The sequence below is a fragment of the Dunckerocampus dactyliophorus genome, chromosome 10 (assembly GCF_027744805.1).
Source record: "Dunckerocampus dactyliophorus isolate RoL2022-P2 chromosome 10, RoL_Ddac_1.1, whole genome shotgun sequence".
Taxonomy (NCBI): Eukaryota; Metazoa; Chordata; class Actinopteri; order Syngnathiformes; family Syngnathidae; genus Dunckerocampus; species Dunckerocampus dactyliophorus.
In genome coordinates this window covers 6095636-6123052 of record NC_072828.1, presented here as the reverse complement: position 1 = coordinate 6123052, position 27417 = coordinate 6095636, and the positions used below count along the sequence as shown (strand labels likewise).

The 27417-nt window shown below is 42.2% G+C and overlaps 1 protein-coding gene across 4 annotated transcripts in view; it reads left to right on the top strand.

Moving 5' to 3' along the window:
• Window positions 1–27417, top strand: part of tprg1 (tumor protein p63 regulated 1) — a 46931-nt gene that overhangs the window by 4870 nt on the left and 14644 nt on the right. For all 4 annotated transcript variants that reach the window (XM_054788995.1, XM_054788994.1, XM_054788993.1 and 1 more), the window contains exons 3-4: window positions 6675–6851; window positions 26806–26959. In XM_054788995.1, coding sequence (XP_054644970.1) covers window positions 6675–6851; window positions 26806–26959 — 331 coding nt within the window. The remainder of the gene's footprint in view (window positions 1–6674; window positions 6852–26805; window positions 26960–27417) is intronic.

The window sequence follows — 27417 nt, the reverse complement described above, 5'->3', positions numbered from 1 at the left end:
AGGGAACGCTGTTTAACTGGCACACGGAAAGTAGCTTGGACGTTTATCCAGCGGGTGCTTTGTTGCGCCTGCTCCGAGCTTTCAGGAAACATTTACAGTAACAGGCCGGCCGTGTGGTAATAAATTATAAATACACTTTTCACGTTCAGGTTTGTCCTACATTTGGTTGTCAGATTTGGACGCTGCAGGACTTTTGTCGCATTTCATGCTTAAAGACGCTAGTGACCTATGGCAGGACAGTGCGCAGCATTCATAGCTTGTGTTAGATTTGGGTTTGATTCACTCCATTTGACTGTTTTCTCTTTGTTTGTTCTGTTGGGACCCTCTTTGCAACTGGGTTTGTGTTGTATGGTGTGGCAGTGGTTCAGAGGGTAGATCAGTTTATCCAGAAACCGGAGGACGGGAATCCCTCGAATCCCTTCTCCATCCCAGTCACTGCTGTTGTGTCCTTGGGCAAGACACTTCACCCACCTATAAATGTGAATAAGTAATGAGTAGCTCCACCGTTCTTGTTAATCACTTCAAACATTGGCTTGATGCGAGTGTTTCCAGGAGGCTAGTGGGAACATTGCTCCAAGTGGTGAAGATGGCTTCACCAAGGGCATCAACTGTCTGGAACTGATGGCCATTTTGATAAACTTCCCTTGCCATCCATCCCCAAATGTTCTCTATGGGATTTAAATGAGGGGAACATGCAGGATGGTCCAAAAGAGTGATGTTATTCTCCCTGAAGAAGTCCTTGGTCAAGCCAGCATTGTGAACTGCAGCGTTGTCCTGTTGAAAAAGCCAGCTGTTACCACACAGACGAGGGCCCTCAGTCATGAGGGATGCCCGCCGCAACATCTGCAGGTAAGCGGCCGCCGTTTGACGACCCCGCACCACCTGAAGCTCCAGTGTTCCACTGAATGAAAAAGCCGCCCCAGACCATGATGGACCCCCCTCCACAGTGCCGGGTAGAAGACATCTCAGGTGGGATCTCCTTGTCATGCCAGTAACCTTGAAAGCCATCTGGACCGTCAAGGTTACATTTTTTCTCATCAGAGAATAAAACTTTTGTCCACCTTTCAATGTCCCATGTTTGATGCTCCCTGGCAAAGTCTAAACGGGCAGTTTGGTGGCGTTGAAGGAGACAAGGACTTTGAATTCCTTTTTTGTTTTTTAAACCCTTTTCCCGCAGATGCCGTCTGATGGTTATTGCGCTGCAGTCGGCACCAGTAAGGGCCTTAATGTGGGTGGAAGACCGCCCTGTGTCTTGATGGACAGCCAATCGGATCCTCCGGCTCAGCGCAGGTGTGATTTTTTTTGGGGAGGGGGTTTACCACTTGACTTTTGTTCCATAATGCTCAGGATCCTTAAAAAAATGTAGAATGAATGATTTACTGCGGCCAACCTCAGCAGCAATGGCACGCTGTGAGAGGCCTTGCTTATGCAGCTCCACAATCCAACCACGTTGAAAAAGAGAAAGCTTCTTAGCTTTAGCCATCAGGAGGGCATTTTTGTTTTTTTTGTTTGTTTGTTTTTTGGTTAAATTACAACTTCCAAATCTTTTTTGTCTCACTCACCCTTCTTGTTTTTGTATATTGTAGCTCTACTTAAAACCTCATTAAGATCCAAATGTGCAAAATGCAAATTCTAGCAATTTTTCAACTGGTCTTAAGATTTTGATATATATATATATATATATATATATATATATATATATATATATATATATATATATATATATATATATATATATATATATATATGTATGTGTGTGTGTGTATATATATGTTTGTATATGTGTGTGTGTGTATATATAATATATATATGTATATATATATGTATATATATGTATATATATATATATATATATATATATATATATATGTATGTGTATGTATGTATGTGTATGTATGTATATGTATATATATGTATGTATGTGTGTGTATATATATGTATGTGTGTGTGTGTATATATATGTATGTGTGTGTGTGTATATATATATGTATGTATGTGTGTGTCTGTTTAAATGTGTATATATATATACACACATACTGTATATGTATTAAGTATTCACAGCACTTCACTTTTTCCACATCTTTTTTTTTTTATCTTACCGCCTTTTTTCAAAATGGAATAAATTAAATTTTTCCCCTCAAAATGTCAAACTTTTTTTTTTATGTTTGCAACGGTATTAAAAACATTAAAAAAAGTAAGAAATCCCATGCACATAAGTATTTGCAGCCTTTGCTCAATACTTTGTTGCAATTACAGTCTTTTAGCAGCAAAGACTCCACATTTTCTTCACTTTTCACTTCCTGTAGGTGTCCAAACACTTTTGTGCTGGGTGTAGCCCCGAGCCTAGCGGAGGTTAACTCATGTCGTTAGCACAGTCAAAGCTCTTTACCCACAATTTTCCCATGATGCTTCAGTCAAGTGGCTGTCATGCAGGATTTTCGCGTTTAACTCGGAGGCCACGTGAAGAAAGAATTAGCAGTGTTTGTGTGTTTGTTTATTAAAACGTTTGAAGACAGACTTTCAAGACAAAGGGGGGACGCAGTCATTTGCATTGCTGCTTTGAAAGGTGACTCTCTTAATGACTTTTTCTTTATTTGCTGGTTGCTGTCGGAGGCCTTAGAAACACTCGCATGCATAGTTTATGATCTTTGCCCAGGGCATTTTTGGAAATTGTGAAGCTTTTATAGTACATAATTGAGCAGCTTTCCTATACATGTTTTTTGGATTAACTTTGAAGGCAGCTCATGCAGAAACACTAACAGCGTGTCTGCTCCCGTCCTCTCTCCACAGAAAAAGTGATTTTGTTTTGCTGCCATTGAAGAGGGTGTTTTTAAAGGCAAAAAGGGAAAATATCGGACCAAACATCAATCATCTTGCTAGCAGCACTTAACAGAATAGGCCAGCTATTTCCGCACACACCACATTGTTGTTGTCAGTAATTGCCATAATTTCTATTTGGTCCTCTGCTTTGGAATTAATCCAGTAAAAATCCGGTGGGAACGTCATGCCAGTATTGCACGTTACTCATGCTAAAGACATTCATTACAAAAAAAACTTGTGTTGATCTGCATCCAATTTGCATAACTGGCCATACCGGAGAAGCAAAACTAATGTGTTGAAAAATGCAAATGAACTTTCTTGTGGCTTTTTTTGTGGGGCAGTTTTTATGTCACAATCAAGACTGAGTTGTCTGTGAGTACATTTAAATTGGGGGTGGGGGTGGGGGGTGGGGGGGTCAGCACTCGCTGCTCATTGAGAAGAGCAATGCAGTAATACCTTGTTTATCACAATTAATTGGAAGTCGGATTCCTTATTTAGAAATAAAATATTTCATAATTATGGCATACAAAACCTGTTTACGACCCTCTAAATAAGCTTTTTAACATTATTAGAGCCCTTTAGACATGAAATAACACCCCATAGTCACCTTTACACTCCTGTTACCCAATATAGTAGACATAATAAGAGAAAATAAGACACATAAGACTCATGCTCGTGTGTATCCCTGTAAATGTGTTCAGGTGCTAGGGGAGCTGAGTCGGGGACTGGACAGGAAGTGACGATGTGGGTTCAGACTTGAGTTTTAGCTTGGCGTGTTTTATGGCCACAACAGCTGACCGCGTTGGGGATTATTGTGTCTGTTGTGAGGCCATTCAAACCTGCAATAAAAGTCTGTTGTTCCGGCGCAAGTCTGGTGCTTGTGTGTCTCGTGTCTCACAACATTGCTGACACATTACAGCAGTGTAGAATACTACATATCATCACATCGTCTTCTGAATGCCTTATATTGGTACAGTATTTTAGGTAATTTTTATGCTTGAAAATTCTTAATTTAGTCAAAAATATGTAACATTTACTTAAATATGCACATTTTTGTGTAATAATAAGCCGTACTAAACCACAAAACAGAATGTTTTTTTTAATTGATATATTTTGGAAAAAAAGTGAAGCGCGAAGTGCCGAGGGATGACTGTACGTGCTTTCATGTTAGACTCCAAAATGTCCAATTAGACCAGAAAAAGTCGCTAGATTTATCTCTAGTCGCTTTTTTGGAAAACCAGAATCAAGAGGGATCTGAAATACTTGTTAAATATACCAACAAAGATGCTAATTTGCAACACTGATCCCTCCTGCTACATCTTTTTATTCTCTGGCAGACCAGGTGCATACGAGGTGCGTTGAGAAGCACAGCCACGATGCCATCTACTGTACGGAGTTGGAATGACAAACTACATTCACAGACAATCCCATTATAATGTGTTGTGAGCAAGGGCCAACAGGTGGCTTCAAATGTACAGTCAAACTTGTCTATAGCGGCCACTAGAGGGAGTCTGCAAAAGTAGCCGCTATAGACAGGTTGGCGTCCAGTTTGAATGTTGACCAGTAGAGGAAAAAAAAAAAAGGGAAAAAAATAATAATAATAATGTTGACCAGTAGAGGGCACTGCGGCCTGCGGATAAAAGTTGTACAGCACTACTCGGCTTGTTATGATCATGGTTCATGGTTTTAATTCATCCTGAACATGCATATGAGTCAAACAGTAGCACATCACATAGTACAATTCACAATTTTGCATGTCCAAAAAGGAGTAGGAAGAAGCAAAGCTTATTTAATCCTACCCCTCATCAGTTTCACATCAGTTGCAATACATTTATTCACCTCTTGTTCTTCCAAGTGTACTTTGTAGGTCTACATGACAATGTAGTGCAATCATAGCCAAGGTTTTTACTTACTAAAAGGAAGCTAGAGGCTTAATAATAACTGATAGAATATATCCACGACCCACAGAACAAAGCTGTGCTAGTAATGTCTTACGCTTGTTTTTAATATTTTACTTTTTATACGGCAGAGTGTCATTACAGCTTTAGTTCATCAGGAAGTGACGGTGGGCGTCCCGAGCAGGAGAGCTAAGCTCAGTGCTAGCTGTGAGTTTGGAGAGAGTTGGGAAGTGTGTTTATGTTGGCGTGGATGTAAAGTCCTGCAGTGTTCTCCGCTGTTAATAAAGCCATTAAAGTGCATCGGCGACGTGAGTCTCTCCTTCCCCACAACAAGCGGCATTACAGTATTGACCAGTGCACACCAGGAAATAAACGGTGTCACTTGTTACAGGCATTGCCTGGACAGCTATGTAGTGGGGCTTGTTTAACCTTTGCCTTGTGGGCAAGCAGGAAGGAGAGACGATGCTGAGAGATGTGTGTGTGTTCTGAGCTGCTGTCTGGTGGCCGCGTTCAGTAAATAAAGTTGGCAGAAGCAACAGGAGAAGTTTCCTTCTTTGCTTCGGAGCTGAATAACACTGACAAGTTTGATGAAAAATAACGTGAGTACATTCTAAAATACTTCAATTAAGTACAACCGAACTCAGTTTTGCTCCCGCTGCCGCATGCATGCTGGCCTATGGTTTTTTTTTTTTTTTATTGTAGCGTCGATGGGAGAACGTCCTGTTCCCAGCCTACTTTGCGGTAATGTTTTGGTGCAAATGCTCTTAAAGTTACATGTTTGACCAGGAAATGGTAAGCTCAAAAGAAGACGGCTTTTTTATGTGGAACAACTGACAGTTTGTGTGGATCTTGTGAATGATTGTGACTGAGCTAGGACTCAGTAATTAAAGTCTACACACGACGGCTTCATTGATTGAAAAACAAAACTTTTTCGTGCATGAAGCTTCGTGCATGAAGCTTCTACTTGAGTCAACTTCTACTTGAGTATTGACCAAGGGAGACAAAATGGGTGGCCGCTGGCCGCGTTGGACAGGTGACTGCTATACACAGGGTCTATAACATGTAAATTTGCTGCGGGGGATTTTTCAGTGGCTGCTATAGGCAGGTGGCCGTTCTATACAGGTGGCCGCTAAGACAGGTTTGACTGTATTAACTGCATGTGAAAAGCTTCCACAAATTAATGTATGGGAAACACTGCCATGTGAAAAACAAATGGCTATAGTGAGGTGTACCTCAGGGTTTGGTCTATGTCAGGCATTTTTAGGTGCATTAGATCAGCGGTCGTCAACTGATCATCAGTTTTTAATGTCAAGGGGCGACCCAAAATGCGGAAACGTTTTAATTACAATTCAACAGTTTAAGGAAAAGACTGAGAAATGACACAGTGTGCCAGCACTAAACAAGTTGAATGAACATTTCAGAAACAACATGTTTTTATCCACAAACTAGCTAGCTTTGCAGGTTCTCAGTAAAGGCTCCTGTGGTTCCGAGCCTTTATGTTGAAGCACTGTCAAACTCGACATACAGAAGTAAACTTACTTACATAAGATACAAAATAATTACTCTGTGACATCCAACAAAAACATTCTTATGGCTGTAGACTAAACATTGTTGGTCTTCTATGACAGCGGGGTTTCAAATAGCTCTGCAGAGTGTTGTCAAAACCTGTAGGACTCTCAATAAACGACACTTTACTACATAAAAAAATCCCCTTCAGAGTAAAAGTGCAAGATTAATGTTGTATTTATTTTGCCCAGACAAAGACCTACGATCTGCAGAAACCGTTCACAGACCCACCAGTTGAGCATAACTGCGCTGGAAAATGCACACATTTTTCTTGAAACATTGGATCCGTGCGCAACCAGAGCTACACCATGACCTGGAATCAAACCATAGACTGGCAAACGCATATGTTTGCTGAGCATAAGTAAACCCGGTGTCTGTCTGTGTCTTCAGGGTGGATCACTGGAACAACGAGAAGGAGCGTCTTGCAATCATCACAGACAACTTCCTGTTGCTCTTCAAGTATGACTTCATCATTTTTAAATGTGAGCAGATCCAGAAGATCCCGCTCAACATCGTGGACCGAATCTGCTACGGCACCTTTACCTTCCCCGTGAAGTACCTACTGCAGTAAGTAATCACTTCAACCTGATACTTTTTATGGCTTTTCCACGCAATAGTCCCAGCTCGGCCTTGGTTTTGTTTCCCGTGAAAACCACCCTGCATTGAAAGCTTTATGCGCAATGGAGGCACTTAACGGAGGAACACACTCCTGTCGCCTACAGCGTCCATTGCAATTACATGCACATGCATCATGGTTAATTATGCATTATTTTGGTTTTTGGAGGTGTTTTAATAGCAGGCTTTGTAGGCGGAATAGGTGTGTCCCATTACGTGCATTAATGAGCTGCCTCTTTTGAGCTGTTTTTGTATCTTGAGAACGCACAGAAAAGAGAAAGACGTGTTCATAAGGATTGTGGATGATGGGCAAAAGTTCCAAAAAAGTGCAGTTTTCCTTTAACATCACTCTCACAAATGGCAGGTAAGTTCCACGCAGCAGACATGTTTGTTTTGGTTTTGTGGCCGCACGTCTGCACCGTGTCAAGGTGAGTGGGAGGGGGATGCCACACAAGACGTTAGAGCAAGACATTACACTGCACACACGGGTTCGCTCTAGGCTGCAGTAGTATGAGCCAGAGGCGATCGCTGTTGAAAGGCATTTATTGGCATATGCCGATCATGTGCTTTTCCACGGAAGTCGGTGGCCAATCGATCGGTGCATCCCTAGTTTTTGCACATCCATGTGAGCAGTGAACATTTTCACACTTTTTAAAAAGGGAATAAAAACATTCAAGTGCATGGGTCCAAGGTTCATTTGAGTCCATGTCTCTGGTAATGTGTCTCATTGTTACTAGCTTAGTACGCCCACTTTAAAACTGATCTTTGTAGGCTTTTAGCGGCTAATTAAAAAATAGAACTCTCTGCCTCGAGAGTTACCGAAATTCCTTCTAATTATCAGCATGGTGCTCCACTTTGCTTTACAAAAGAAAGAAAATCCCCTTTGCGTCGCTGTTTTGTTCTGCACCCAAACAGGCTTTAAAAAAAAAAGCATTTTGTTCACACCTCATCGTGTAATTGTTCAACAAGAAAGGCTTTCATCGATTCCGGAGCTTGTAAGTCGTCAGTAAAGTGTGAAAGTAATGAAGGGCGGCGGGCTGAAGGCGGCGAAGCGAGGGCCGGGCGTGGAGAGCGTCAACGCCAGGTTAGCAGAGCGGGTTTTTTTTCTCGGGGAAGTGTAGGAAGTGCAGAGCTGTCACTTGGAGCTGTCACTGAGCTGATTAGTGGCAAAATTAATGTAGTCCTTTCATCTAAACCTTTTAAAGATGGCTCAGGGGATAGCAAACCAACTAAAACTAATTTGATGAATAAAATGTAATGTGCTGTGAAGAGCTTAGAGAGCGCCGGCTTTTATTTGAGGCTTTATCTGGGCGCATTACGTTGAATTATACATAAAACGGCGGTGAAAGACGCACGGGACAGCGGGGAGACAGATCCATGCCAGAAAGACGGGAGCCTTCCACGTCCCCGCTTTTCTGTCTTCTCGCTGTCTTCTTCCCGCTCCCTCTGGAAGTGTCTCCTTTTTGCGTCAAGGTCGTTCTGTCGCCGCTCGTTATTTGATGCTGAAGTGATCCGCTGCGCACGTTTGAGGGAGTCTGTTGTCCGCTCAAAACTTTCTCACAAAATCCATGTGAAAGCGTGCAGAGTTTTGATGGGCTTTTTAAAATCTAATTCTGTGTGACGCGGGGACTTTAATGTCAAGCCGGGTTTGAGGCCATTGTTTGACATTTGAGGGAACACTGTGAGCCTGGAATCGGGTTGGAATCTGTCCAAACACGACAGAGACACAACGCAGTGTTTTCCATGCATTTGTTGTGGTGGACCACCACAAATACCTGTCTGCTCTTGCTCATAGACACATTATAATGGGACTGTCTGTGAATGTAGCCTGTGGTTCCAACTCTGTACAGTAGATGGCATCCTAACTCTTCTTCTTAATCCATTTCATGTGTGCCTGGTCTGTCACAGTCAATAAAAATGATGCACATGCATCATTGCCAATTATGCAAGTTAACTTATTCCCACACTTTTTAAAAAATATAATTTTTGCTGTTGTTTTTTTTGTTACATTTTCCAAATATTTAAACTTTCTTCTTAAATAGTCTTTGTAAATGTTCTTCTTCTAATATTATGACTTTTCCCATAATATTTTGACTTTATTCCCATAATATTATAGCTTTTTCCCCAAACTAATTTTCCAAAAATGGCAACTTTCTCATAACATTACGACTTTAATAAAATAACATATTTTTTCTTTAATATTTCAACTCTTATATATCAACATTATTTTTCCTCATAATATTACAAATTTATTCTTGTAAAATTAGAACTTATTTTCTCGTTAGAATATGACTTTTTTTTTACTCAATATTTTCACTTCATTCTTGTAAAATTACAACTTTTTTTCAATTTCAGCTATTTTTTCCCCAACTATTTAAACTTTCTTCTTGTAAATTTTCCCCTCGGAATTATGACTTTATTCCCATCACATTTTTGCTTTATTCTTGCAACATAACTTTTTCCGCAACCTAAAGAATTCCAACTTTATTTTCTTGTGTTTGTTTCTCATAATAGTCCAACTTAGTCTTTCTTTTTTAATATTTCAACTTTATGATACTAAAATGACGTTACTGTACATTTTCTCATAATGTTACATTATTCTGAGAAATTGTTATTCTCATAAAATGTCAACTTTTTCTCTTCATATTTTGACTTTTAGATTATTTTACTGTAAAAATGTGTTTTATCCACCTTGAGAAAACAGAATAAAACACCCTGACACACCCAGTGGGAAAAAGTCAGACCATGATGTACGTCTTTGTGGAACTTGATGGCAGTGTTGGCTTACCTGTCATTTTTTTTGACAAGCTTTTTTTCCACCAGTAGAAAGATGGTGTCATGTTTCATTGCCTCTTTACTTTTGCTTTCAAAGGAGGAGCGTTTCCTTTGGTCCTGCACCGAAAGCGCTGACAAACGTGGTGACACAATGACAAAATAATGACCAATATTATTGATCATAAGTCTGGTTTTACTTGATTGATTGATTGACACCATTTAAAGACTTGTATGCAATTAGAAGTCTTCACTTTTGGCGCGTCTGTGTCGCTGCACCAGCATGAACCGCGGACATGAGGTTGTGGACTCCTGAGAGTTAATCCGTTCCAGGTTCAACCTGTTGCCACCATAACGTTTTTATTAACTGCACAGGCAATGTACTACTGAATGGTACAAGAATACAGTAAATTAAGCTAATAATCGAAGTACAGTGGAGACTGAAGTACAAATTTGGCAGCTGACACTTGCTTGTCATTTGACGGCTGGATGTTAGCTTGCACCCTCAGTCATGTTTGAGGGCACACGCCACTTCAAGCCTGTCTTTGGCTTTGTCTCGCTGATGCTGTCATGGACGATGAGGATGATGATGATGATATGGTCACACAAAGAGTCTGTCAGGCCTCAGCACGTTTAGCTTTTTGGCACACGAGTGACAGGAGGTCTTTGTCACCAGGAGGTAATCAGTTTCTTCCGCTACAGCTGAGAGTGACCGCAACAATAAAAGTAGAATCTAATGACCAAAACAGACCAAATAGAGTTAATGTACATACAGGAAGCAAGATTAAAAGATTTGTAATGATTTCACATATTTCTCTTGCATGGCAAACTAATTATTCTCTATAAAATGAATTATTTTTGGGTATATACTGTATTTATATCATGTTTTTGAGTGTCCAGAACGGATTCATAGATTTACATTATTTCCTATGGGGAAAAATTGCCTTGGTTTTTGTTACTTTCATTTTTTGTCGGGCCTTCTGGAACAAATTAATAATGAAAATAACGCTATATAGTCGCCCCTTGCCACTTTGCGGTTCGAACATTGCTCCCTGACTCTTATCGCAGTTTTTCAAAAATGTATGAATGAATAAGTGATTGCTGTTTCATGCTTGATCAGCGCCTATTGTTAGTCCAAAGTATGCATATCTAAGCAAATTTGATTTGCAAATTTTTATTGCAGGTTTGAATTATCACAACCGGCACAATAATTTCTAAGAAAAATCTCTAATCTTACTTATGTCTTAAATGGCTTATTTTCAGTTATGTGTACTATATTGGGTAGTAGGAGTGTAAAGGTGACTATAGGGGTGTTATTTCATGTCTAGAGGACTCTAATGTTAAAATCCATATTTTAGGAAGGTCATAAGGTCAGGTTTTCTATGCTCTAACTACAAAAAAATATTCCATTTCTAAATAAGGAATCCTACTTTATGGAAATTCACTTATCACAGTCTGGAACAATTTAACCACGCTAAACGAGAGATTACTATACTTATTTGGACCGCAAACTAGTTGAGACTGAACTCAACGGCGCCTCTGCTGGTTAGTAGTGCACTCCCTTTAGCCGCAATAGCTTCAAGACACAATGCATCAACAATGAGTACTTTTAGAAGTGGCCAGATCTACTGTTTGATGAACATTTAACCGTGGTGTTCCCATGGTAGCAGCTTGACAACAAAGACGGTTTACAGGCTTTGTTTACGGCCCCGGTGCTGCTCACACATCCTTCATGATGCCAGTGGAAAGTGCTGAGGGGGAGTCTGTATTTTTAGTCCTGATGATGTGGTTTTTCATCTCTAAATCTCCAGGTGCACAAAAAGCACAGTGTACTCTGCGTCTGTGCTGAAATATGTCTTTAAAGTGTCTTCTCTCTAAACTGTCTAGACAAACTAATTATCTAACGCATCATTCCTGTTTTGTTTTTTTGTTGTCGTTTTTTTTATATTCCCACCCTGCCTAAAAGCACTGGTTGTTGAGCTGTAAAGATGCCCCAGGAGAGGCTTGATTTTGTACTATGCTGATTGCTTCCATTCCGCTTTTAATGTGAAGGTCAGCCTTGAAATGTGATGTGGCGTTCGAGTGCACTCAGTGCACACCTCAACCATATGGAGCAGTTTATGCACCCAACCAGCAGAGGGCAGTCAAGCACAATATAATGAACTTGGATTGCTCCCGGATAACACAGTTCACTGTGCTTTTATCACACACATACACACACAAACCTGTGCTCTTTGGAGAGGACGTGTCAGCTCTGTTTATTGAATGTGCCTACATGTGTACTACACTGGATGTAACCCTTGGTAACCACAGCAGTCGCCTTTACATGATGTCATTTGTGTGCCCCACTCTACAGGCATGAATAATCAACTTGGGCCAAATCAAACTGTGACACACGTCTTTATCATTAAAAGTGGTAAAAAAGAACAAAACAAACAACACACATCTGTGCTTCTTTTCCTAGTATCGATTCAATCAATTGATTACCTTTTAAACTATGTTAGATTGATATATCCTTCCGTTTGAATGGATTGCATTTGAGCTTCACTCTTTTGGTCCACTGACGATGGCTATGGTTTAAGTCTGCATATTCATTCAATACCAAGTTGAAGGGGGAATTTTAACAATTACGATAAAGCAGTATCCGAAGTACAAAAATACACACACGCAACGATAAAGCCCCACTCACAGTGACAGGTTTTGACTGCTGCGCCGTGTGGGGATTGGAATGCCAATATCAATGAAATATTCAGGATTAAACACTCTTTATGCACAAAATAATCATCAAACGTACTTATTTACTGTATATGATGCACACAGAGCAATGGATGTACCTCCATGACAATTTGCGCACACCTGGGTGTACGCGTACCCCACTTTGGGAACCTAGGGTATACTGTACATGAGTGAGTCAGTAAAAAACTTGAGAGTTTTGAATGACTCTGTCAATACCCGACCAGCTCTACTAACTAGTTAGCTCAGTAGCTTGCTATGCTAGCGGCGGCCGTCTCTTGTGTCCCTGCAGTGGTCCTGTAGCCTGTGCAATGTGGCGTATAAAAAGAATAATAGCAGTGTAAAGGTGACTATATGAGTGTTATATCATGTCTCTAACTATGAAAATATTTCGTTTATTAATATTGAATCCTACTTTGCAGAAATTCACTTATCGCGGTCAGGTCTAAAACCAATTAACCAAGGGAAATGATGGACGATTGTACTAAACTAGTGATATTTAGCATGATTGATCATTAGCAGGTTAGAATTAGATTAGAAAAGATTTGAAAAAATTCTCTTCATCGTACTTCAAACAATGATGTGATGCAGTCTCCCAACACTACCCAGCAGAGGCCAGTGGTGCTCAGAAAAACGTCTTGCGGCGCTTATAATGGCAAGAAAAATGTGCAATGAGCCTGATACAGATGAGATTCTTTGCAACCTAGAACTGATTTTTAGGGTCTTTTGGTGCCAGCTGAATTGTGACGATTGTGACAAATGGAGTTCCTCTTGACCTCAGTTCCAATAGAATTAGCCTTGTATTAAAAAAAACCCCCCAAAAACACCTTGTACCTACAATGCTCCAAAAGCAAGACAAATGAAACATTTCCACTCCTTAAAAACAGAAAGTGCAGAAGAGCCAGCACCAGAGCTTTTCCCTGGATATGCAGGAGGGTATGAATTAGTAACGACCAATAAATATGTGATGCTCCCAGCGTACTGATCTAAATTCATTCACCTGGAGAGCAGCCGCGGTGCTTTTTTTCTGACCAGCTTCCTCCTGAATAAAGTAGCCATGACTTGGCAGTTTTATCGGAACACGGTCACTGTGTGTTCTTTCTGAACGCCACTCCACACCCTCAGGCTCTCCCTTTTCATTCAGTGGCGGACGGCAGCGGTGGATGGATGCGCCTCTGTGGGGCTGACAGACCTGCAGGCAGTGTGTTGAGCAATCGCAGCACATTTGTTTGCTCGCCGTGAGACAATGTGGGACACTTGCCATGACAGCTGGAGCTCAGCACAATATTTATCTTGCATGTTGACTTACTGAGTCCTAAGCGCTTGAAAGCCCATGGAGGAATTTTTCATCACTTGCCCCGAAGCTCGCAATACAGTGTTTCTCTTTGGCGTGTGTGCGTTTTGTGTATGTACACACTGGGGATTAAGTGGAGCGCCACAGGGGAGGTCAGTCAAGGGTGGATTTCCTTACCTTCCTCCTTCAGGTGTTGGATTCTATTCTTTTCTTTTTTTTTTTGAGACATTTAGATGACGTCAGCCTCAACTGAAATGGACAAAGGCCATGTCCTCACCAACACCCACAAGCACTGTTTTTTTTCTTTTTTAAAAGACATATTTTTCCATGCAATTTGTTGTTGTACTGTATATCAGGGGTGTCTAAACTTTTTCCAGCGAGGACCCCATAGTTGAAAATGAAAGGATGCAATTTTGCCACTTTGATATTTTGTAAAGCAACACATGTAGATATGCTAAGAGGTTATATTTATATTTCAAGAAAAAACTACATCTCAGCTTTGTCTAATAGGCGACAAAGGCAGTAATAGTATCAACTTTGCTCTTTGCTCATTTTTATTTTTTATTTTTTCCTGTTGTTTTAATACATTTTCCAAATATTTCAACATTCTTGCTCTTAAATAAACTACGTAAATGTACTTCTCATTAATATTATAACTTTATTTACATAATATTTGCACATTATTCCTATATTTTTAATCTTATTATTAATCTTATCGCTTTTATTCCCAGCATAATTTTCCAAAAATAGCTTTATTTTTTTTGTTAGTTTCTCATAAAATTATGACATTTTAAAAATAACTTTTTTCTTTAATATTTCCACTCTATGCTACCGAAATGACATTTATTCTTCCAGAGAATATTATGAGTTTATTCTCATACAGTAAAATTTGTCTCTCATTAGAATTTGACTGTTTTTTTCCTTTATTTTGACTTTATTCTCAAAATTGCATCTGTTTTTTCCATTTCTACTGTTTTTTTTTTAATTTAAAAAAGTATTTCAACTTTATTCTTGTAAATTTTCTTCTTGTAATTATGACTTCATTTCCATAATATTTCCACTGTATTCCTGTAACATTATAACTTTTTCCTCAACCTAATTTTCTTTAATTTTTTTATTTTATTTTTTTTCCACATTGTTTCTTTGATATTTCAACTTTATGCTACTAAAATTGTTATATTTAAAAGCATGCGATCATGTTGCATATTTCTTATGACACAAACCAAAAAGGTCAGTTTTACCCATCCACACACACAAACACTGAAGCCAGAGTTTTAAAAAAAGCTCCACTTGGGCCAAAAAGTTTTAAAAATCTCTGTTTTAAAGGACAAAAACCTACGTTTGGGTGTGTTGCTATTTTTTTTATTGGCCTGCAGCACATTCTAAGAATATAATTTAACAAGAAAACACATCCATCCATCCATCTATCCATCCATTTTCTATACCGCTTCTCTTAGGGTCAATGCCAAAGACATAGCTATACGTTTTCGTAAACCCGAATGCCCGATGCCCACAACATATGCACGAGAGGCTAAAGGAGGTGACGATGCAACTCCTCACCGATGGATTAGGCTTGAGAGCAATTTCAATGCCATAAAACCGGCCGCTAGGTGGCAGAAGTGCATCATGAGAGGAAGGAGAAACACACATGACAGGAAGAGGAAGCCTTTGCATAAAGGCAGCTGTTAAATTGCATACCATATGAAAAAAAAAATGACGGAATTTCAACGCATACACACACCTGCGCATGCACACACACATATAGGTGCACACACACATGTGCACACACACACAGTTCAGTTCCAACTCACATTGTTAATTTACAAATGTGAAAATTATAAATAGCTCATGGTGTTGTATTTGTGAATACATTATTTTGATGTTAAAAAAAAACAACCCTTTTTTTGTGTTATCTTGTGATATAGTTGTTTAGATATTTGAGCACAAAAGCAAAAAATATTTGTGTCAAAAAGAAAGTTATGCTTGAAATGTATCTTTTCACAAAAAGCTGGTTTTCTCCCTTTTTTAGTCAGCAACTGATATTTTCCTGAAACCTACCTGCTCATTACTAAAGAACGGAGAGTGATAGTTTTCACCTATATGACAAAGCTGAGATGCAGTTTTTACTTGAAATATATGTAACTTCTTAGCATATCTACTGTACATGTGTTTCTTTACAAAATATCAAAGTGGCAAAGTTGCATCCTCTCATTTTTCACTATGTAGCCCTTGCTGGAAAAAGTTTGGACACCCCTGCCTTACACCCTATTCATGTTTACTAAACCCCCTTATCCTGTTCTTGCCCCAGCTGACTGAGGGCGACAGGTGGCGTGCACCCTGGATTGGTTGGACCTTAAAGTTGAGTTTCCTGTGACTTGATGTGTTTTTTTTTTTTATTATTCTACCGTTGTTTCTAATTTGCTGAAAGCGCCAGAGGCCAAGACTGTCTGAGGTGCAGTGAAAGTCCAAACCCTGGTGCCCTCCCACATAAAGCCAGTGAAGACGTCCAAGGCCTCTGGCTGCAAAAGCCCCGCCCAGTTCTGCCTGTTTGGGCTGGTCTGGCTCCTGGTGATAGCTTACCTGTGGAATTCACAAAGCTTTTTTTTTTATATATACATATATCCCCATTTACAATAGGACCATAGCTCAGTGCGCTCACAAAGACCAATGTGTACCCACCTAACCCCCCCGTCCTCACTTTTCTCTGTGGAAAAATAATCACTCTTTTAAGGCCGGTCTTTGCTTTTGTGCTACCTTTTTATTTTTTCTTTCCTTCCTCTCTCCCTTTTCTTGCTGCACATTTGCACTGGAGGGGGCACAGAATGTTCAAGCGCTGCATTGTCTTTCCTGAAAGCTCTTCTGTAAACACAAGCCGATGGGTGCACGATGATGCAGCCCCTCCCTGCGCGCCGTGACATACGAAGAACCGCGTCGCTATTGTTTAGCCTGCGGGTTTTTCATTTAATCTTGTGCAAGGTTTGCGGTAAAATGAGCACATAGCATGATGACGGGTCATTAAAGAAATGCTGGCGCTTGGGAAATCGCCCACATCCAGGTTGCTAAAAGTGATGTCTACTGTTATAAATAAGATTTAAGCAATAGATGACTCAGACGATAAGAAAGTTGTAACTGATGAATCTTTTTTTTATATATATATATGAATGTTGCAAAAGAGACCCAGTATGCTTTTCCTCTTTTCTTACCTATAAATGTTGTTACAGTGTTGTATTCTCGTATTAAACGATGCCAATGCATCAGATCATGAGGTTTGCGCATTTGGAAGTGAGATCCAAAAGCAGTTTTGGATGAGTCCGCATGCTGTGTTTTACAGTTTTTTTTTTAAACACACAGTCCCATTGACATCAATGCAAACCAGACTTCCTTATATAGGCATGTACAGCACCCCCCGCTATGCTTCGCTCTGTTCACGGTGTTAGCATGTCGAGCAATGGCTGCCAGGAAATGTTTGTTGGGGTGTGCCTAAAGAGGAGTGGGCTCGGCGGGAGGCGTAAAGTACACAAACGGTTTGGACGGGAGGCAGCTAACACTGCAGGAAGAGGTGCAGAATCTGGAAGATCTAGAAGGCATTCTGTGCGGGTTATCGTGTGTAGCTGCTCTACACTCGATACATAGGCCAATGAGTATAATACAGTAGGTTCCCTTTAAGAAGTACAGTAAGTTTCCCATACATTCATGACTGGACTATAATCCTATGCTAGAATGTGTGTTTATTTTGCCCTCAAATGGTACAGTGATAAATATGTGTCACCTATTTATTATGGTCTTGGCTGACCAAATGCTAGAAATGGTACAATGTTTCCCATACATCAGGGGTGTCCAAAGTGCGGCCTTGGGGGCCATTTTTGGCCCGTGGCTGTTTTTTCATTGGCCCGTGGCACATTCTAAATGTATAATTTAACAAGAACACTAAAAAACAACAGCCAAAAATTTTTTTTAAATCTGCAGTAATTTTACCATGATCAAGTCAAATTATTGAGGAAAATAGTTGCAATCTAAGAAGAAAAATACATTTTATGAGAATAATGTAATATGACAAAAAAAACATTATTTTAGTAGCATAACGTTGCAATATTGAAAGAAAAAATGTTTTATAAAATCGTGATAATATGAGAAACCAAAAAAAAACAATGAAGAAGGTTGTAATTTTTGGAACATTAGGTTGCACAAAAGGTTATAATCTTACGAGAAGTCAAAATGTTATGGGAATAAAGTCAGAATTATGTCATAATTCTTTACAAGAAGAAAGTTTAAATAGTGGAAATAGAAAAAACACCTGTAATTTTATGAGAAAGTCAAAATGTTAAGAGGAAAAATGTTGTATCCTAATGAGAAAAAGTTAGAAATTTACAAACAAAATAAAATGAAGTTGTCATTTTTGGAAAATTAGGTTGGGTTAAGTTCTAATCTTATGGAAATAAAGTCATAATAAGAAAAGAAGTGCGTGAAGAGTGATGTAGGTTTTTTTTTAAATGTATGTAACTTCTTAGCATATCTACATGTGTTGCTTTACTAAATATCAAAGTGGCAAAGGTGCATCCTTTCATTTTTCACTATGTAGCCCTCGCTGGAAACAGTTTGGACACCCCTGCCAGACATTCATTCAGATCTCATTCATTTGATTTTCATTCTATTTTGGACCACCACAAATGGATTTGGCACTACCTGCTGACCCTCACTCATAAACACATAGCGGGGCTGTCTGTGAATTTAGCTTGTCATTCCAACTCTGTACAGTAGCAGGCTGGGTATCCGCGGTCTTAAAACATCTTAAAAAATGTCAAATCCAATAATTTCAATTCATGGCATTAAAATGTTTAAAATTCTCTTGAAAGCTTATAAAAATGTATTATTGTTACTTTTATTTAAAACAAATGCGTAAACTTCAGTCTCGCTTTTGAATGTTTGGATTTTTATTTTAATGAAACTACAGTACCACAGCAGCGTGGTCAGAATTGCTCCAGTACGAGCTAGCGTGGTGTACATGCGCCTGAAAGAAGTGTGAATAAATTTGTATCTGGTAATCCCTTGCCACTGCACGCTTCAAATTCCACGGCTTCACTCTGCCACAGTTTTTCAAAAATATATGTACTAATCATGCTGTTTTGTTGTTGAAAACAGCTTATTATTAGTCAGAAAAATATGCATATTTAAGAAGGTTTACATATTTTTGTCATTTTCAAGCATAAAAAGTGGCTAAATGAACTAATACACAAATATAAGGCATTACAAAGACACATTTGAAGATGATATGTAGTATCAATAACTGGTCACTAGGTGTCACTAATGTTACTGTAATGTTGGGTGAGCCACACAAGCGCCATACTTGATAGGCAGAACAACAGGCTTTTATTGCAGGTTGGAATGACCTTACAACAGGCACAACAATCCCTAACACGGGCTACTGTTGGGGCCATAATCCACACCAAGATAAAACTCGACTCTGAACCCTTGACGTCACTTCCTGTCCAACACCAGAACACATTTACAGCAACACACACGAGCATGAGTTTTATTTATATCTTATATGTATTATTTTTTCTTATTATGTTTACTATATTGGGTAATAGGAGTGTAAAGATGACTGTAGGGGTCTTATTTTATATCTAGAGGGTTCTAATAATCTCCGTGAATCACCACCTTACCGTGGTGGAGGGGTTTGTGTGCCCGAGTGATCCGAGGAGCTATGTTGTCTGGGGCTATATGCCCCTGGTAGGGTCTCCCAAGGCAAACAGGTCCTGGGTGACGGGCCAGACCAAGAGTGATTCAGAAGACCCGTATGAACAAACACACGAGGAGAGACCGCACCTCGCCCGGAAGTGGGATACCGGGGCCTCACTCTGGAGCCAGGCCTGGGGGAGGGGCTCGCAGGCGAGCGTCTCGTGGTCGGGCTTTCACCCGTGGGACCCGGCCGGGCTCAGCCCGAAGAAGCCACACGGGATCTCCCCCCCCGTAGACCCACCACCTGCGGGGGCAAGCATAAGGGTCCGGTGCATTGCGTTTTGGGTGGCGGTCGAGGGCGGGCACCTAGGCGACTTGGTCTTCGGCGGCCAAATCTGGTTCTTGGGACATGGAACGTCACTTCTCTGGCGGGGAAGGAGCCCAAACTTGTGAGAGAGGTTGAGACATTCCGACTAGATATAGTCGGACTCACCTCGACCCACAGTTTGGGTTCTGGATCCAAACTCCTCGAGAGGGGCTGGACCTTGTTCTACTCTGGAGTTGCTGAAAGGGAGAGGCGGCGAGCTGGTGTGGGCTTATTAATAGCCCCCCGGCTCGGTGCCTCTGTGTTGGAGTCATCCCTGGTGAACGAGAGGGTCATTTCCCTACGCCTTCGGGTTGGGGAAAGGGTCCTGACTGTCGTTTGTGCGTACGCGCCAAACGGCAGTTCAGAGTACCCAGCCTTCCTGGAGTCCATCAGAGGGGTGCTGGAGAGCACCCCAACTGGTGACTCTGTCGTTTTACTGGGAGACTTCAACGCCCATGTGGGCAGTGTGACCTGGAGGGGCGTGATTGGGAGGAACGGCCTCCCCGATCTGAACCCGTGCGGTGTGATGTTGTTGGACTTCTGTGCGAACCACAGTTTGTCCATCACAAACACCATGTTCCAGCATAAGGATGTCCATAAGTGCACATGGCACCAGGACACCCTAGGCCGCAGGTCTATGATCGACTTTGTAGTCGTATCATCAGACCTGCGTCCGCATGTTTTGGACACACGGGTAAAGAGAGGGGCTGAGCTGTCAACTGATCACCACCTGGTGATGAGTTGGATTAGATGGCGGGGGAGGATGCCGGACAGACCCGGAAGACCCAAACGTGTAGTGAGGGTGTGCTGGGAACGTTTGGCAGAGTCTCCTGTTCGTCGAGTCTTCAGCTCTCACCTCCGGCAGAGCTTCTCCTGCATCCCGGGGTAGGACGAGGATATCGAGTCCGAATGGGCTCTATTCCGTGCCTCCATTGCTGAGGCAGCCGATCGGAGCTGCGGCCGCAAGGTGGTCGGTGCCAGTCGTGGCGGCAAGCCCCGAACCCGATGGTGGACACCAGAGGTCAGGGCTGCTGTCAAGCTGAAGAAGGAGTCCTATCGAGCATGGATGGCTTGTGGGACTCCTGAAGCAGCTGACGGGTACTGGCAGGCCAAGCGGCACGCGGCTTCGGCGGTGGTCGAGGCAAAAACTCGGGTGTGGGAGGAGTTCGGTGAGGCCATGGAACACGACTTTCGGTCGGCCTCGAAGAGGTTCTGGCAAACCGTCCGGCGCCTCAGAAAGGGGAAGCAGTGCCCGGTCCACTCTGTTTACAGTGGGGACGGGAGCCTGCTGACCTCGACTGAGGATATAGTTGGGCGGTGGAAGGAATACTTTGAGGCCCTTCTCAATCCCACTGACATACCTTCCATAGAGGAAGCAGAGACTGAGGATACGAATGCGGACAGTTCCATCACCGTGGCTGAGGTATCTGGGGTAGTCAAAATGCTCCCCAGTGGCAAAGCTCCGGGGGTGGACGAGTTTCGCCCTGAATTCCTCAAGGCTCTGGATGTTGCGGGACTGTCTTGGCTGACACGTCTCTTCAACATTGCGTGGAAGTCGGGAACAGTACCTCTGGATTGGCAGAGGTACTGGATTGGCACCTCTGGGGTGGGGGTCCCCCTTTTCAAGAAGGGTGACCGGAGGGTGTGTTCCAACTATAGGAGGATCACACTCCTCAGCCTCCCTGGGAAAGTCTATTCCAGGGTGCTGAAGAGAAGGGTACGACCGTTAATCGAACCTCGGCTACAGGAGGTGCAATGTGGTTTTCGTCCTGGTCACGGAACACTGGACCAGCTCTACACCCTTGCAAGGGTCCTGGAGGGTACTTCGGAGTTTGCCCAACCGGTCTACATGTGCTTTGTGGACCTGGAAAGGGCATTCGATCGTGTCCCTCGCGGTGTCCTGTGGGGGGTGCTCCGGGAGTATGGGATTGGTGGCGCGCTACTACGTGCCATTCAGTCCTTGTACAACCAGAGCAGGAGCCTGGTTCGCATTGCCAGTAGTAAGTCAAGCCTGTTTCCGGTGAACGTTGGCCTCCGCCAAGGCTGCCCTTTGTCACCGATTCTGTTTATAATTTTCATGGACAGAATTTCTAGGCGCAGCCAAGGTGTCGAGGGAGTCCAGTTCGGGGGCACTAGGATCTCATCTCTGCGATTTGCAGACGATGTGGTCCTGATGGCCTCATCGGGCTGTGACCTGCAGCGTTTACTGGGACGGTTTGCATCTGAGTGTGAAGCTTCTGGGATGAGACTCAGCACCTCCAAATCCGAGGCCATGGTTCTCAGTCGGAAAAGGGTGGATTGCTCCCTCCGGGTTGGGAATGAGGTCCTGCCCCAGGTGGAGGAGTTCAAGTATCTCGAGGTCTTGTTCACGAGTGAGGGAAGGTTGGAGCGTGAGGTCGATAGGCGGATCGGCGCAGCGTCTGCAGTAATGCGGTCGCTGTACCGGACCGTCGTGGTGAAGAGAGAGCTGAGCCGGAAGGCAAAGCTCTCAATTTACCGTTCGATCTATGTTCTCACCCTCATCTATGGTCATGAGCTTTGGGTCATGACCGAAAGAACGAGATCGCGGATACAAGCGGCTGAAATGAGTTTTCTTCGTAGGGTAGCGGGACTCACCCTAAGAGACAGGGTGAGGAGCTCGGTTATCCGGGAGGAGCTCAGAGTAGAGCCGCTGCTCCTTCACATTGAGAGGAGCCAGCTGAGGTGGCTCGGCCATCTAGTCCGGATGCCTCCCGGACGCCTCCCTGGTGAGGTGTTTCAGGCATGCCCAGCCGGGAGAAGGCCCCGGGGAAGACCTAGGACACGCTGGAGGGATTATGTCTCACAGCTGGCGTGGGAACGCCTTGGTGTCCTCCCGGTGGAGCTGGAGGAGGTGGTCGGGGACCGGGAAGTCTGGTCTTCCCTACTGAGACTGCTGCCCCCGCGACCCGGACCCGGATAAGCGGAGGAAAATGGAATGGTTCTAATAATTTAAAAAACATATTTAGAAGGTGGTAAACAGCTTTCCTGTGCTCTAACTACAAAAATATTTAGAAATAAGGAATCCTACTTCGCGGAAATTCACGTATCTTGGTCAGGTGTAGGATAAACGAGGGATATGTATTTTACAAGTAATTTCATTTTCCTTCATGTCTTTTGTACTTTTTTTAATATGCCAATATGGGTGTGAAATGGCTCTTAACTTGTTTTCATTATGGTCTTGAAAAGTCTTACATTTGACTTGTTGAAACCTGCAGAGACATTGATGGCACCATAACCGCCAGAGAATAAGAAGATGTTGCATGATGGAGCAGTGTTGCCAACTTGGCCACTTTGTCGAGGATTCAGACCCATCTAGATTCTGTTTTTCAAAAATGCAACTCGCAGCTAATTTAGCAAAAACTGAGGTACCACTGTACCTCATTGGTCTTATTGGTGACTTTTAGACACTCTAAAAAGAAAGCATGGATCGCTCTTCTCAATGAGCAGCCGGTGTTGCTCTGTTTTTCCTATCGCAGACCTTTTATAGCACACGGCAGTTCAGGTAAATATATATATATATATATATAGCATCGCGCTTAACGAAGATGCAGTAGAGAGAGTTTTGAACTTCCTGTGAACCTGCAGCTAAGGTACTGTATTCCTGGCAGGTTTGAAAGTCTTGGCTTGTGAGGCGTAGATTGCATTTGATGGACAAACACGATGCAGAGTTGTAAATATGTTCAGTGCGTACGCGAGGATGAGCAACGATAGTTCAAAGACTTGGATCTGTGAGTGTTCAGTCATCGGAGGCCTCATCTAGCTGAGAAAAGATGTGACCCCAGGGCTTTTTCATTACAACCTTTGGTATTTCTCCTTAAAATGAGCACAGGCAGAAGAAAGAAGAGAATATGACCAAGGAACTGTTGATCATCTTTAAGTCTGCTAAAGCTGAGATCACACTCACATAATGAGTGTGCCCTGGAGACCGCTGTGTCCGCTTGTCCCCTGCAGGGAAATCATATGAAATGATGGGTGAAAAAAATAGCATTGGAGTACACATCAGAGACTTGCTATATTTTTAAAATCTAACTATGAGAGGATAAGCTTGAAAGTTCTCAGGCAGATGAAAGTTTGTGCTTTTCATATCACTTTAATTAAACCGTTGCAACTATACGTCATTAGAAGTACTTTAATAAGAATTCATGAGGGAATGCCAAGACAAAACACTGCAACAAAGAAAGTATGCAAATGGTTGCCGTTTTTATTGTGTACACCAGAGGTCACCAACACTTCAGTCGCAATCTACTAGTCGATCTTTAGGACTTTGCCGGTCGATTGCGGGAATATTATGGGGAAAAAAAAGTATTTTCACATCAGTGGCTTCAACTCGCATCGAGTGACCAACAGGGACACAATTTGTCCACTGAACGCGGCCGTACGCCTCGCCGCTCTCCAGTCAGGCAACCCACAAGCCCCAGCAAGGAGCCCAGTTCCCAAAACCTGGCCGGAGCGACCAGCGCACGCACACCGGCTCGCCTTTCCGCGCAAACAACCAGCGTTGAGCGGATGGCGTGTAGAGGTTGAGCGAGAGAGGGAATGAGAGACCGCAGCAATGTGCCTATGCACACAACAGTAATTATTGCACGTTAATACGGCTCAAAAATCTGCTTTTGCTTACTCAAAATGAAGGCACAAATATAACTTGTAGACGTGCACCTCCAAACAAATCTTCGAGCTGTGGCGACGCGGCTCGTTAGGGTTAACTGTTGTAACGGATTGACAAACCCCACTCTCCTCAAACGCCATCGCTCACCCACGACAACAAGCCAAATGGAGTTGCGGTGTGCTCATGGAGACGACGCCACAAGCTCGACCACGATCAAGATCCACAAAAGTAGGGGTGCTCAAAGTGCGGCTCAGCGGACATCCAAGGCCCGTGGCGCATTTGTCATTGCATCATTGCAAAAACAAAATAAAATTTTAAAAAACAGCAAACATGGTAAAAAAAAGAGCAAAAGGCATAATGACAAAAAGCTGAAACGTTGGCACCAACAACCAGTGTATTAGACATAATAAGAGAAAATAAGACACATGTTCGTGTTCAGAGTTTTAGCTTGGCGTGGGTTACGGCTGCAAAAGTAGCCCATGTTAGGGATTATTGTGCCTGTTGTGAGGTCATTCAAATCTGCAATAAAAGCCTGTTGTTCCGGCGATCAAGTCTGGTGCTTGTGTGTCTCACCCAACATTACAGTAACATTACTGACATCTAGTGACCAGTGTAGAATACTACATATCATGTCTTTGAATGGTCTTCTGAATGCCTTATATTTGCATTTTACTTCGTTTAGCCATTTTCATTCTTGAAAATGCTCTGTTTAGGCACAAAATACATAAAATGTATATATTTTTCTAATCATGGTCCGTATTCAACCATGAAACAGCGTGATTTATTAATTCATATGTTTTTCAAAACCCATGACGTGAAGCTGCAAAATTTGAAGCACAACTTACCGAAGAATTACTCTACAAGAAGAAACGCTAATTTGTTTGAAAGATAGAATTTTTATTGCAGTCAAATGCAAAGGATTGCACTTCCTCAACATTGCTAAACTATTTATCACTAAATCAGTTTGCACATTCCTCGTCTACGTGCGAGTTTCGTTCAGGGACGGCGATTGTAATTTGAGTTTTGTATAAGTGGGAATTTATACGTTAATGATGGTTAAATGAACACCCAAGTGACTCACACTGCAACAAAGAACACATGAAGGACATGTATAATACGTTGCGTTCCCCAAATCACTGCAGTTTTTTTTTTTGTTCTTTGAGAGCGTAGTTGTGGTGACCATGAAGAAGACACACATGGAGGATGTACACAATGATCATCAATCTGAACGTGCATTGGCTGCACTGATTCCATATGAGCGGTGCACATGTGGCGCACGACACACATACACAGTCCGCAACTGCGATGTAGAAAAATCGACAAACTTGACACCAGCAAAACGTACAAAAGACACACGTCGGCCGTACGGACAACACACAAAGATGTACGAAGTGCTTAAGTTTGTCTTGCAACGTGAAGAAAACATAAGTGCTGGGGGGGGGGTGTCACAAGATCTCGTGAGATTAAAACGTGACAAGATTTCTCGTATCGGCCAGGGACAATAAGAAGTAAGTTAATTCATCACACAATATCCAGTATTGCCATGGGTCTGTCTGTCTTGTGTCTCGCCTCCAAACAGGCAGGAAGAGTGTTCACTCTGTGCTTTGGTTTTCAGCACCTTGGTGCGTTTGTTCCAGAAAACAACGGCATAAGCGGAGTGAGCCCTTTTGTCAGTCATACGGTCTCTTTCTCTCGGTGGGTGGAGGTGGGGCCGCTAGCATACACACAGAGTGCAGAAGAGTGTAGAAATAAAATCAGTAGACTGCAATATATTGTTGTAAATTTTTTAATTGTGCTTTTCGTAAAAGTACAGTCATCCCTCGAACATTGTTCCCTCACTCTCGCGGTTTTTCAAAATTTAATTAATAAATGATCACTCTTTCGTGGTTGAATACAAAAGATAAATCAAATGCATATACAAGCAAATTGTACAGATGATTAGCCCAAATTAAGCATTTTCAATCATAAAAATGGCTAAATGAATGAAAATACAAATATAAAGCATTTAGAAGATGTTTTATCTGTGATGTTGTGTGCGCCTTCAAAAGGCAGGGCCTGGGAAGTGATGTGTGTGACGCCCGCTCGCGACTCTAGAGTTGCTGAAAGTTAGCATGGTTAGCTGTGTGGAGAGTGCCAGTGACCTGGCATGAGCATGGCTACTAATTCTACTAAACTGGCCACTAGGTGTCAGGAATGTTATATTGATGAGAAAATAGCTCCCAAGAATGAATGTTAACATGTGAGTCAATGTAATGTGACCAATGTTGGTTGGCATTTTACCATGTTTAATTTCACCTCAGTTGGGTTGCGTGATGTTTTGAACACTACTCCACTGAAATGATGTTATCCTCTGAGACGTGGCTGTTCTTCAAATGCCACACGGGGAAGGACACTTTGTCATCGCCTTTTTTGTGTCCTCTCTTGATGTGATCAGACGTGAAGGCGAAGGCTTGCGTGTCTTCTGGGATCGGCTGAGGGAGCCATCCTTCACCTCCTGGTGGAACCCCTTTGCCACCGACCTGCCCTACGTCACCTTCACCTCCCACCCTGTGAGGCACCTCAACGACACCTTCGCTTCTATCTGCAATGTAAGCCAACGCACGCTACGAGTATTGTGAAATATTGTGGATCTCCGCATTGTCCCAATTCGGCATTCATATTCGTGGCTTTTCAATGAAAGCAATTTTTTAAATTTGTGGCAGATCGCGCTCTTTTGTGCTTTTAATCTCCGTAAGTGGGACATGTTTTTTTGGTAGAAAACCCATCTGATTTACTCACTACACAAACCAACAGCAGCTTATTAACCCAAGCACCTTCCTCACTCACGGTGCAACCAAAATGACCCAACAAGTAACACATGCAGAACACACAATGTAACTGCATCCACAAGGTCCGACTCTCTCAAAAATGTTGACACAAAACACATTTTTATAGCTTGCAATTTTAGGTTATCATGCAGATAAACACATGTAAATGAAAAATAAAAGGGATAAACATTTGACGGCACTTACCTTGATTGAAGATGTGATTGTTGACAAAGACGGTG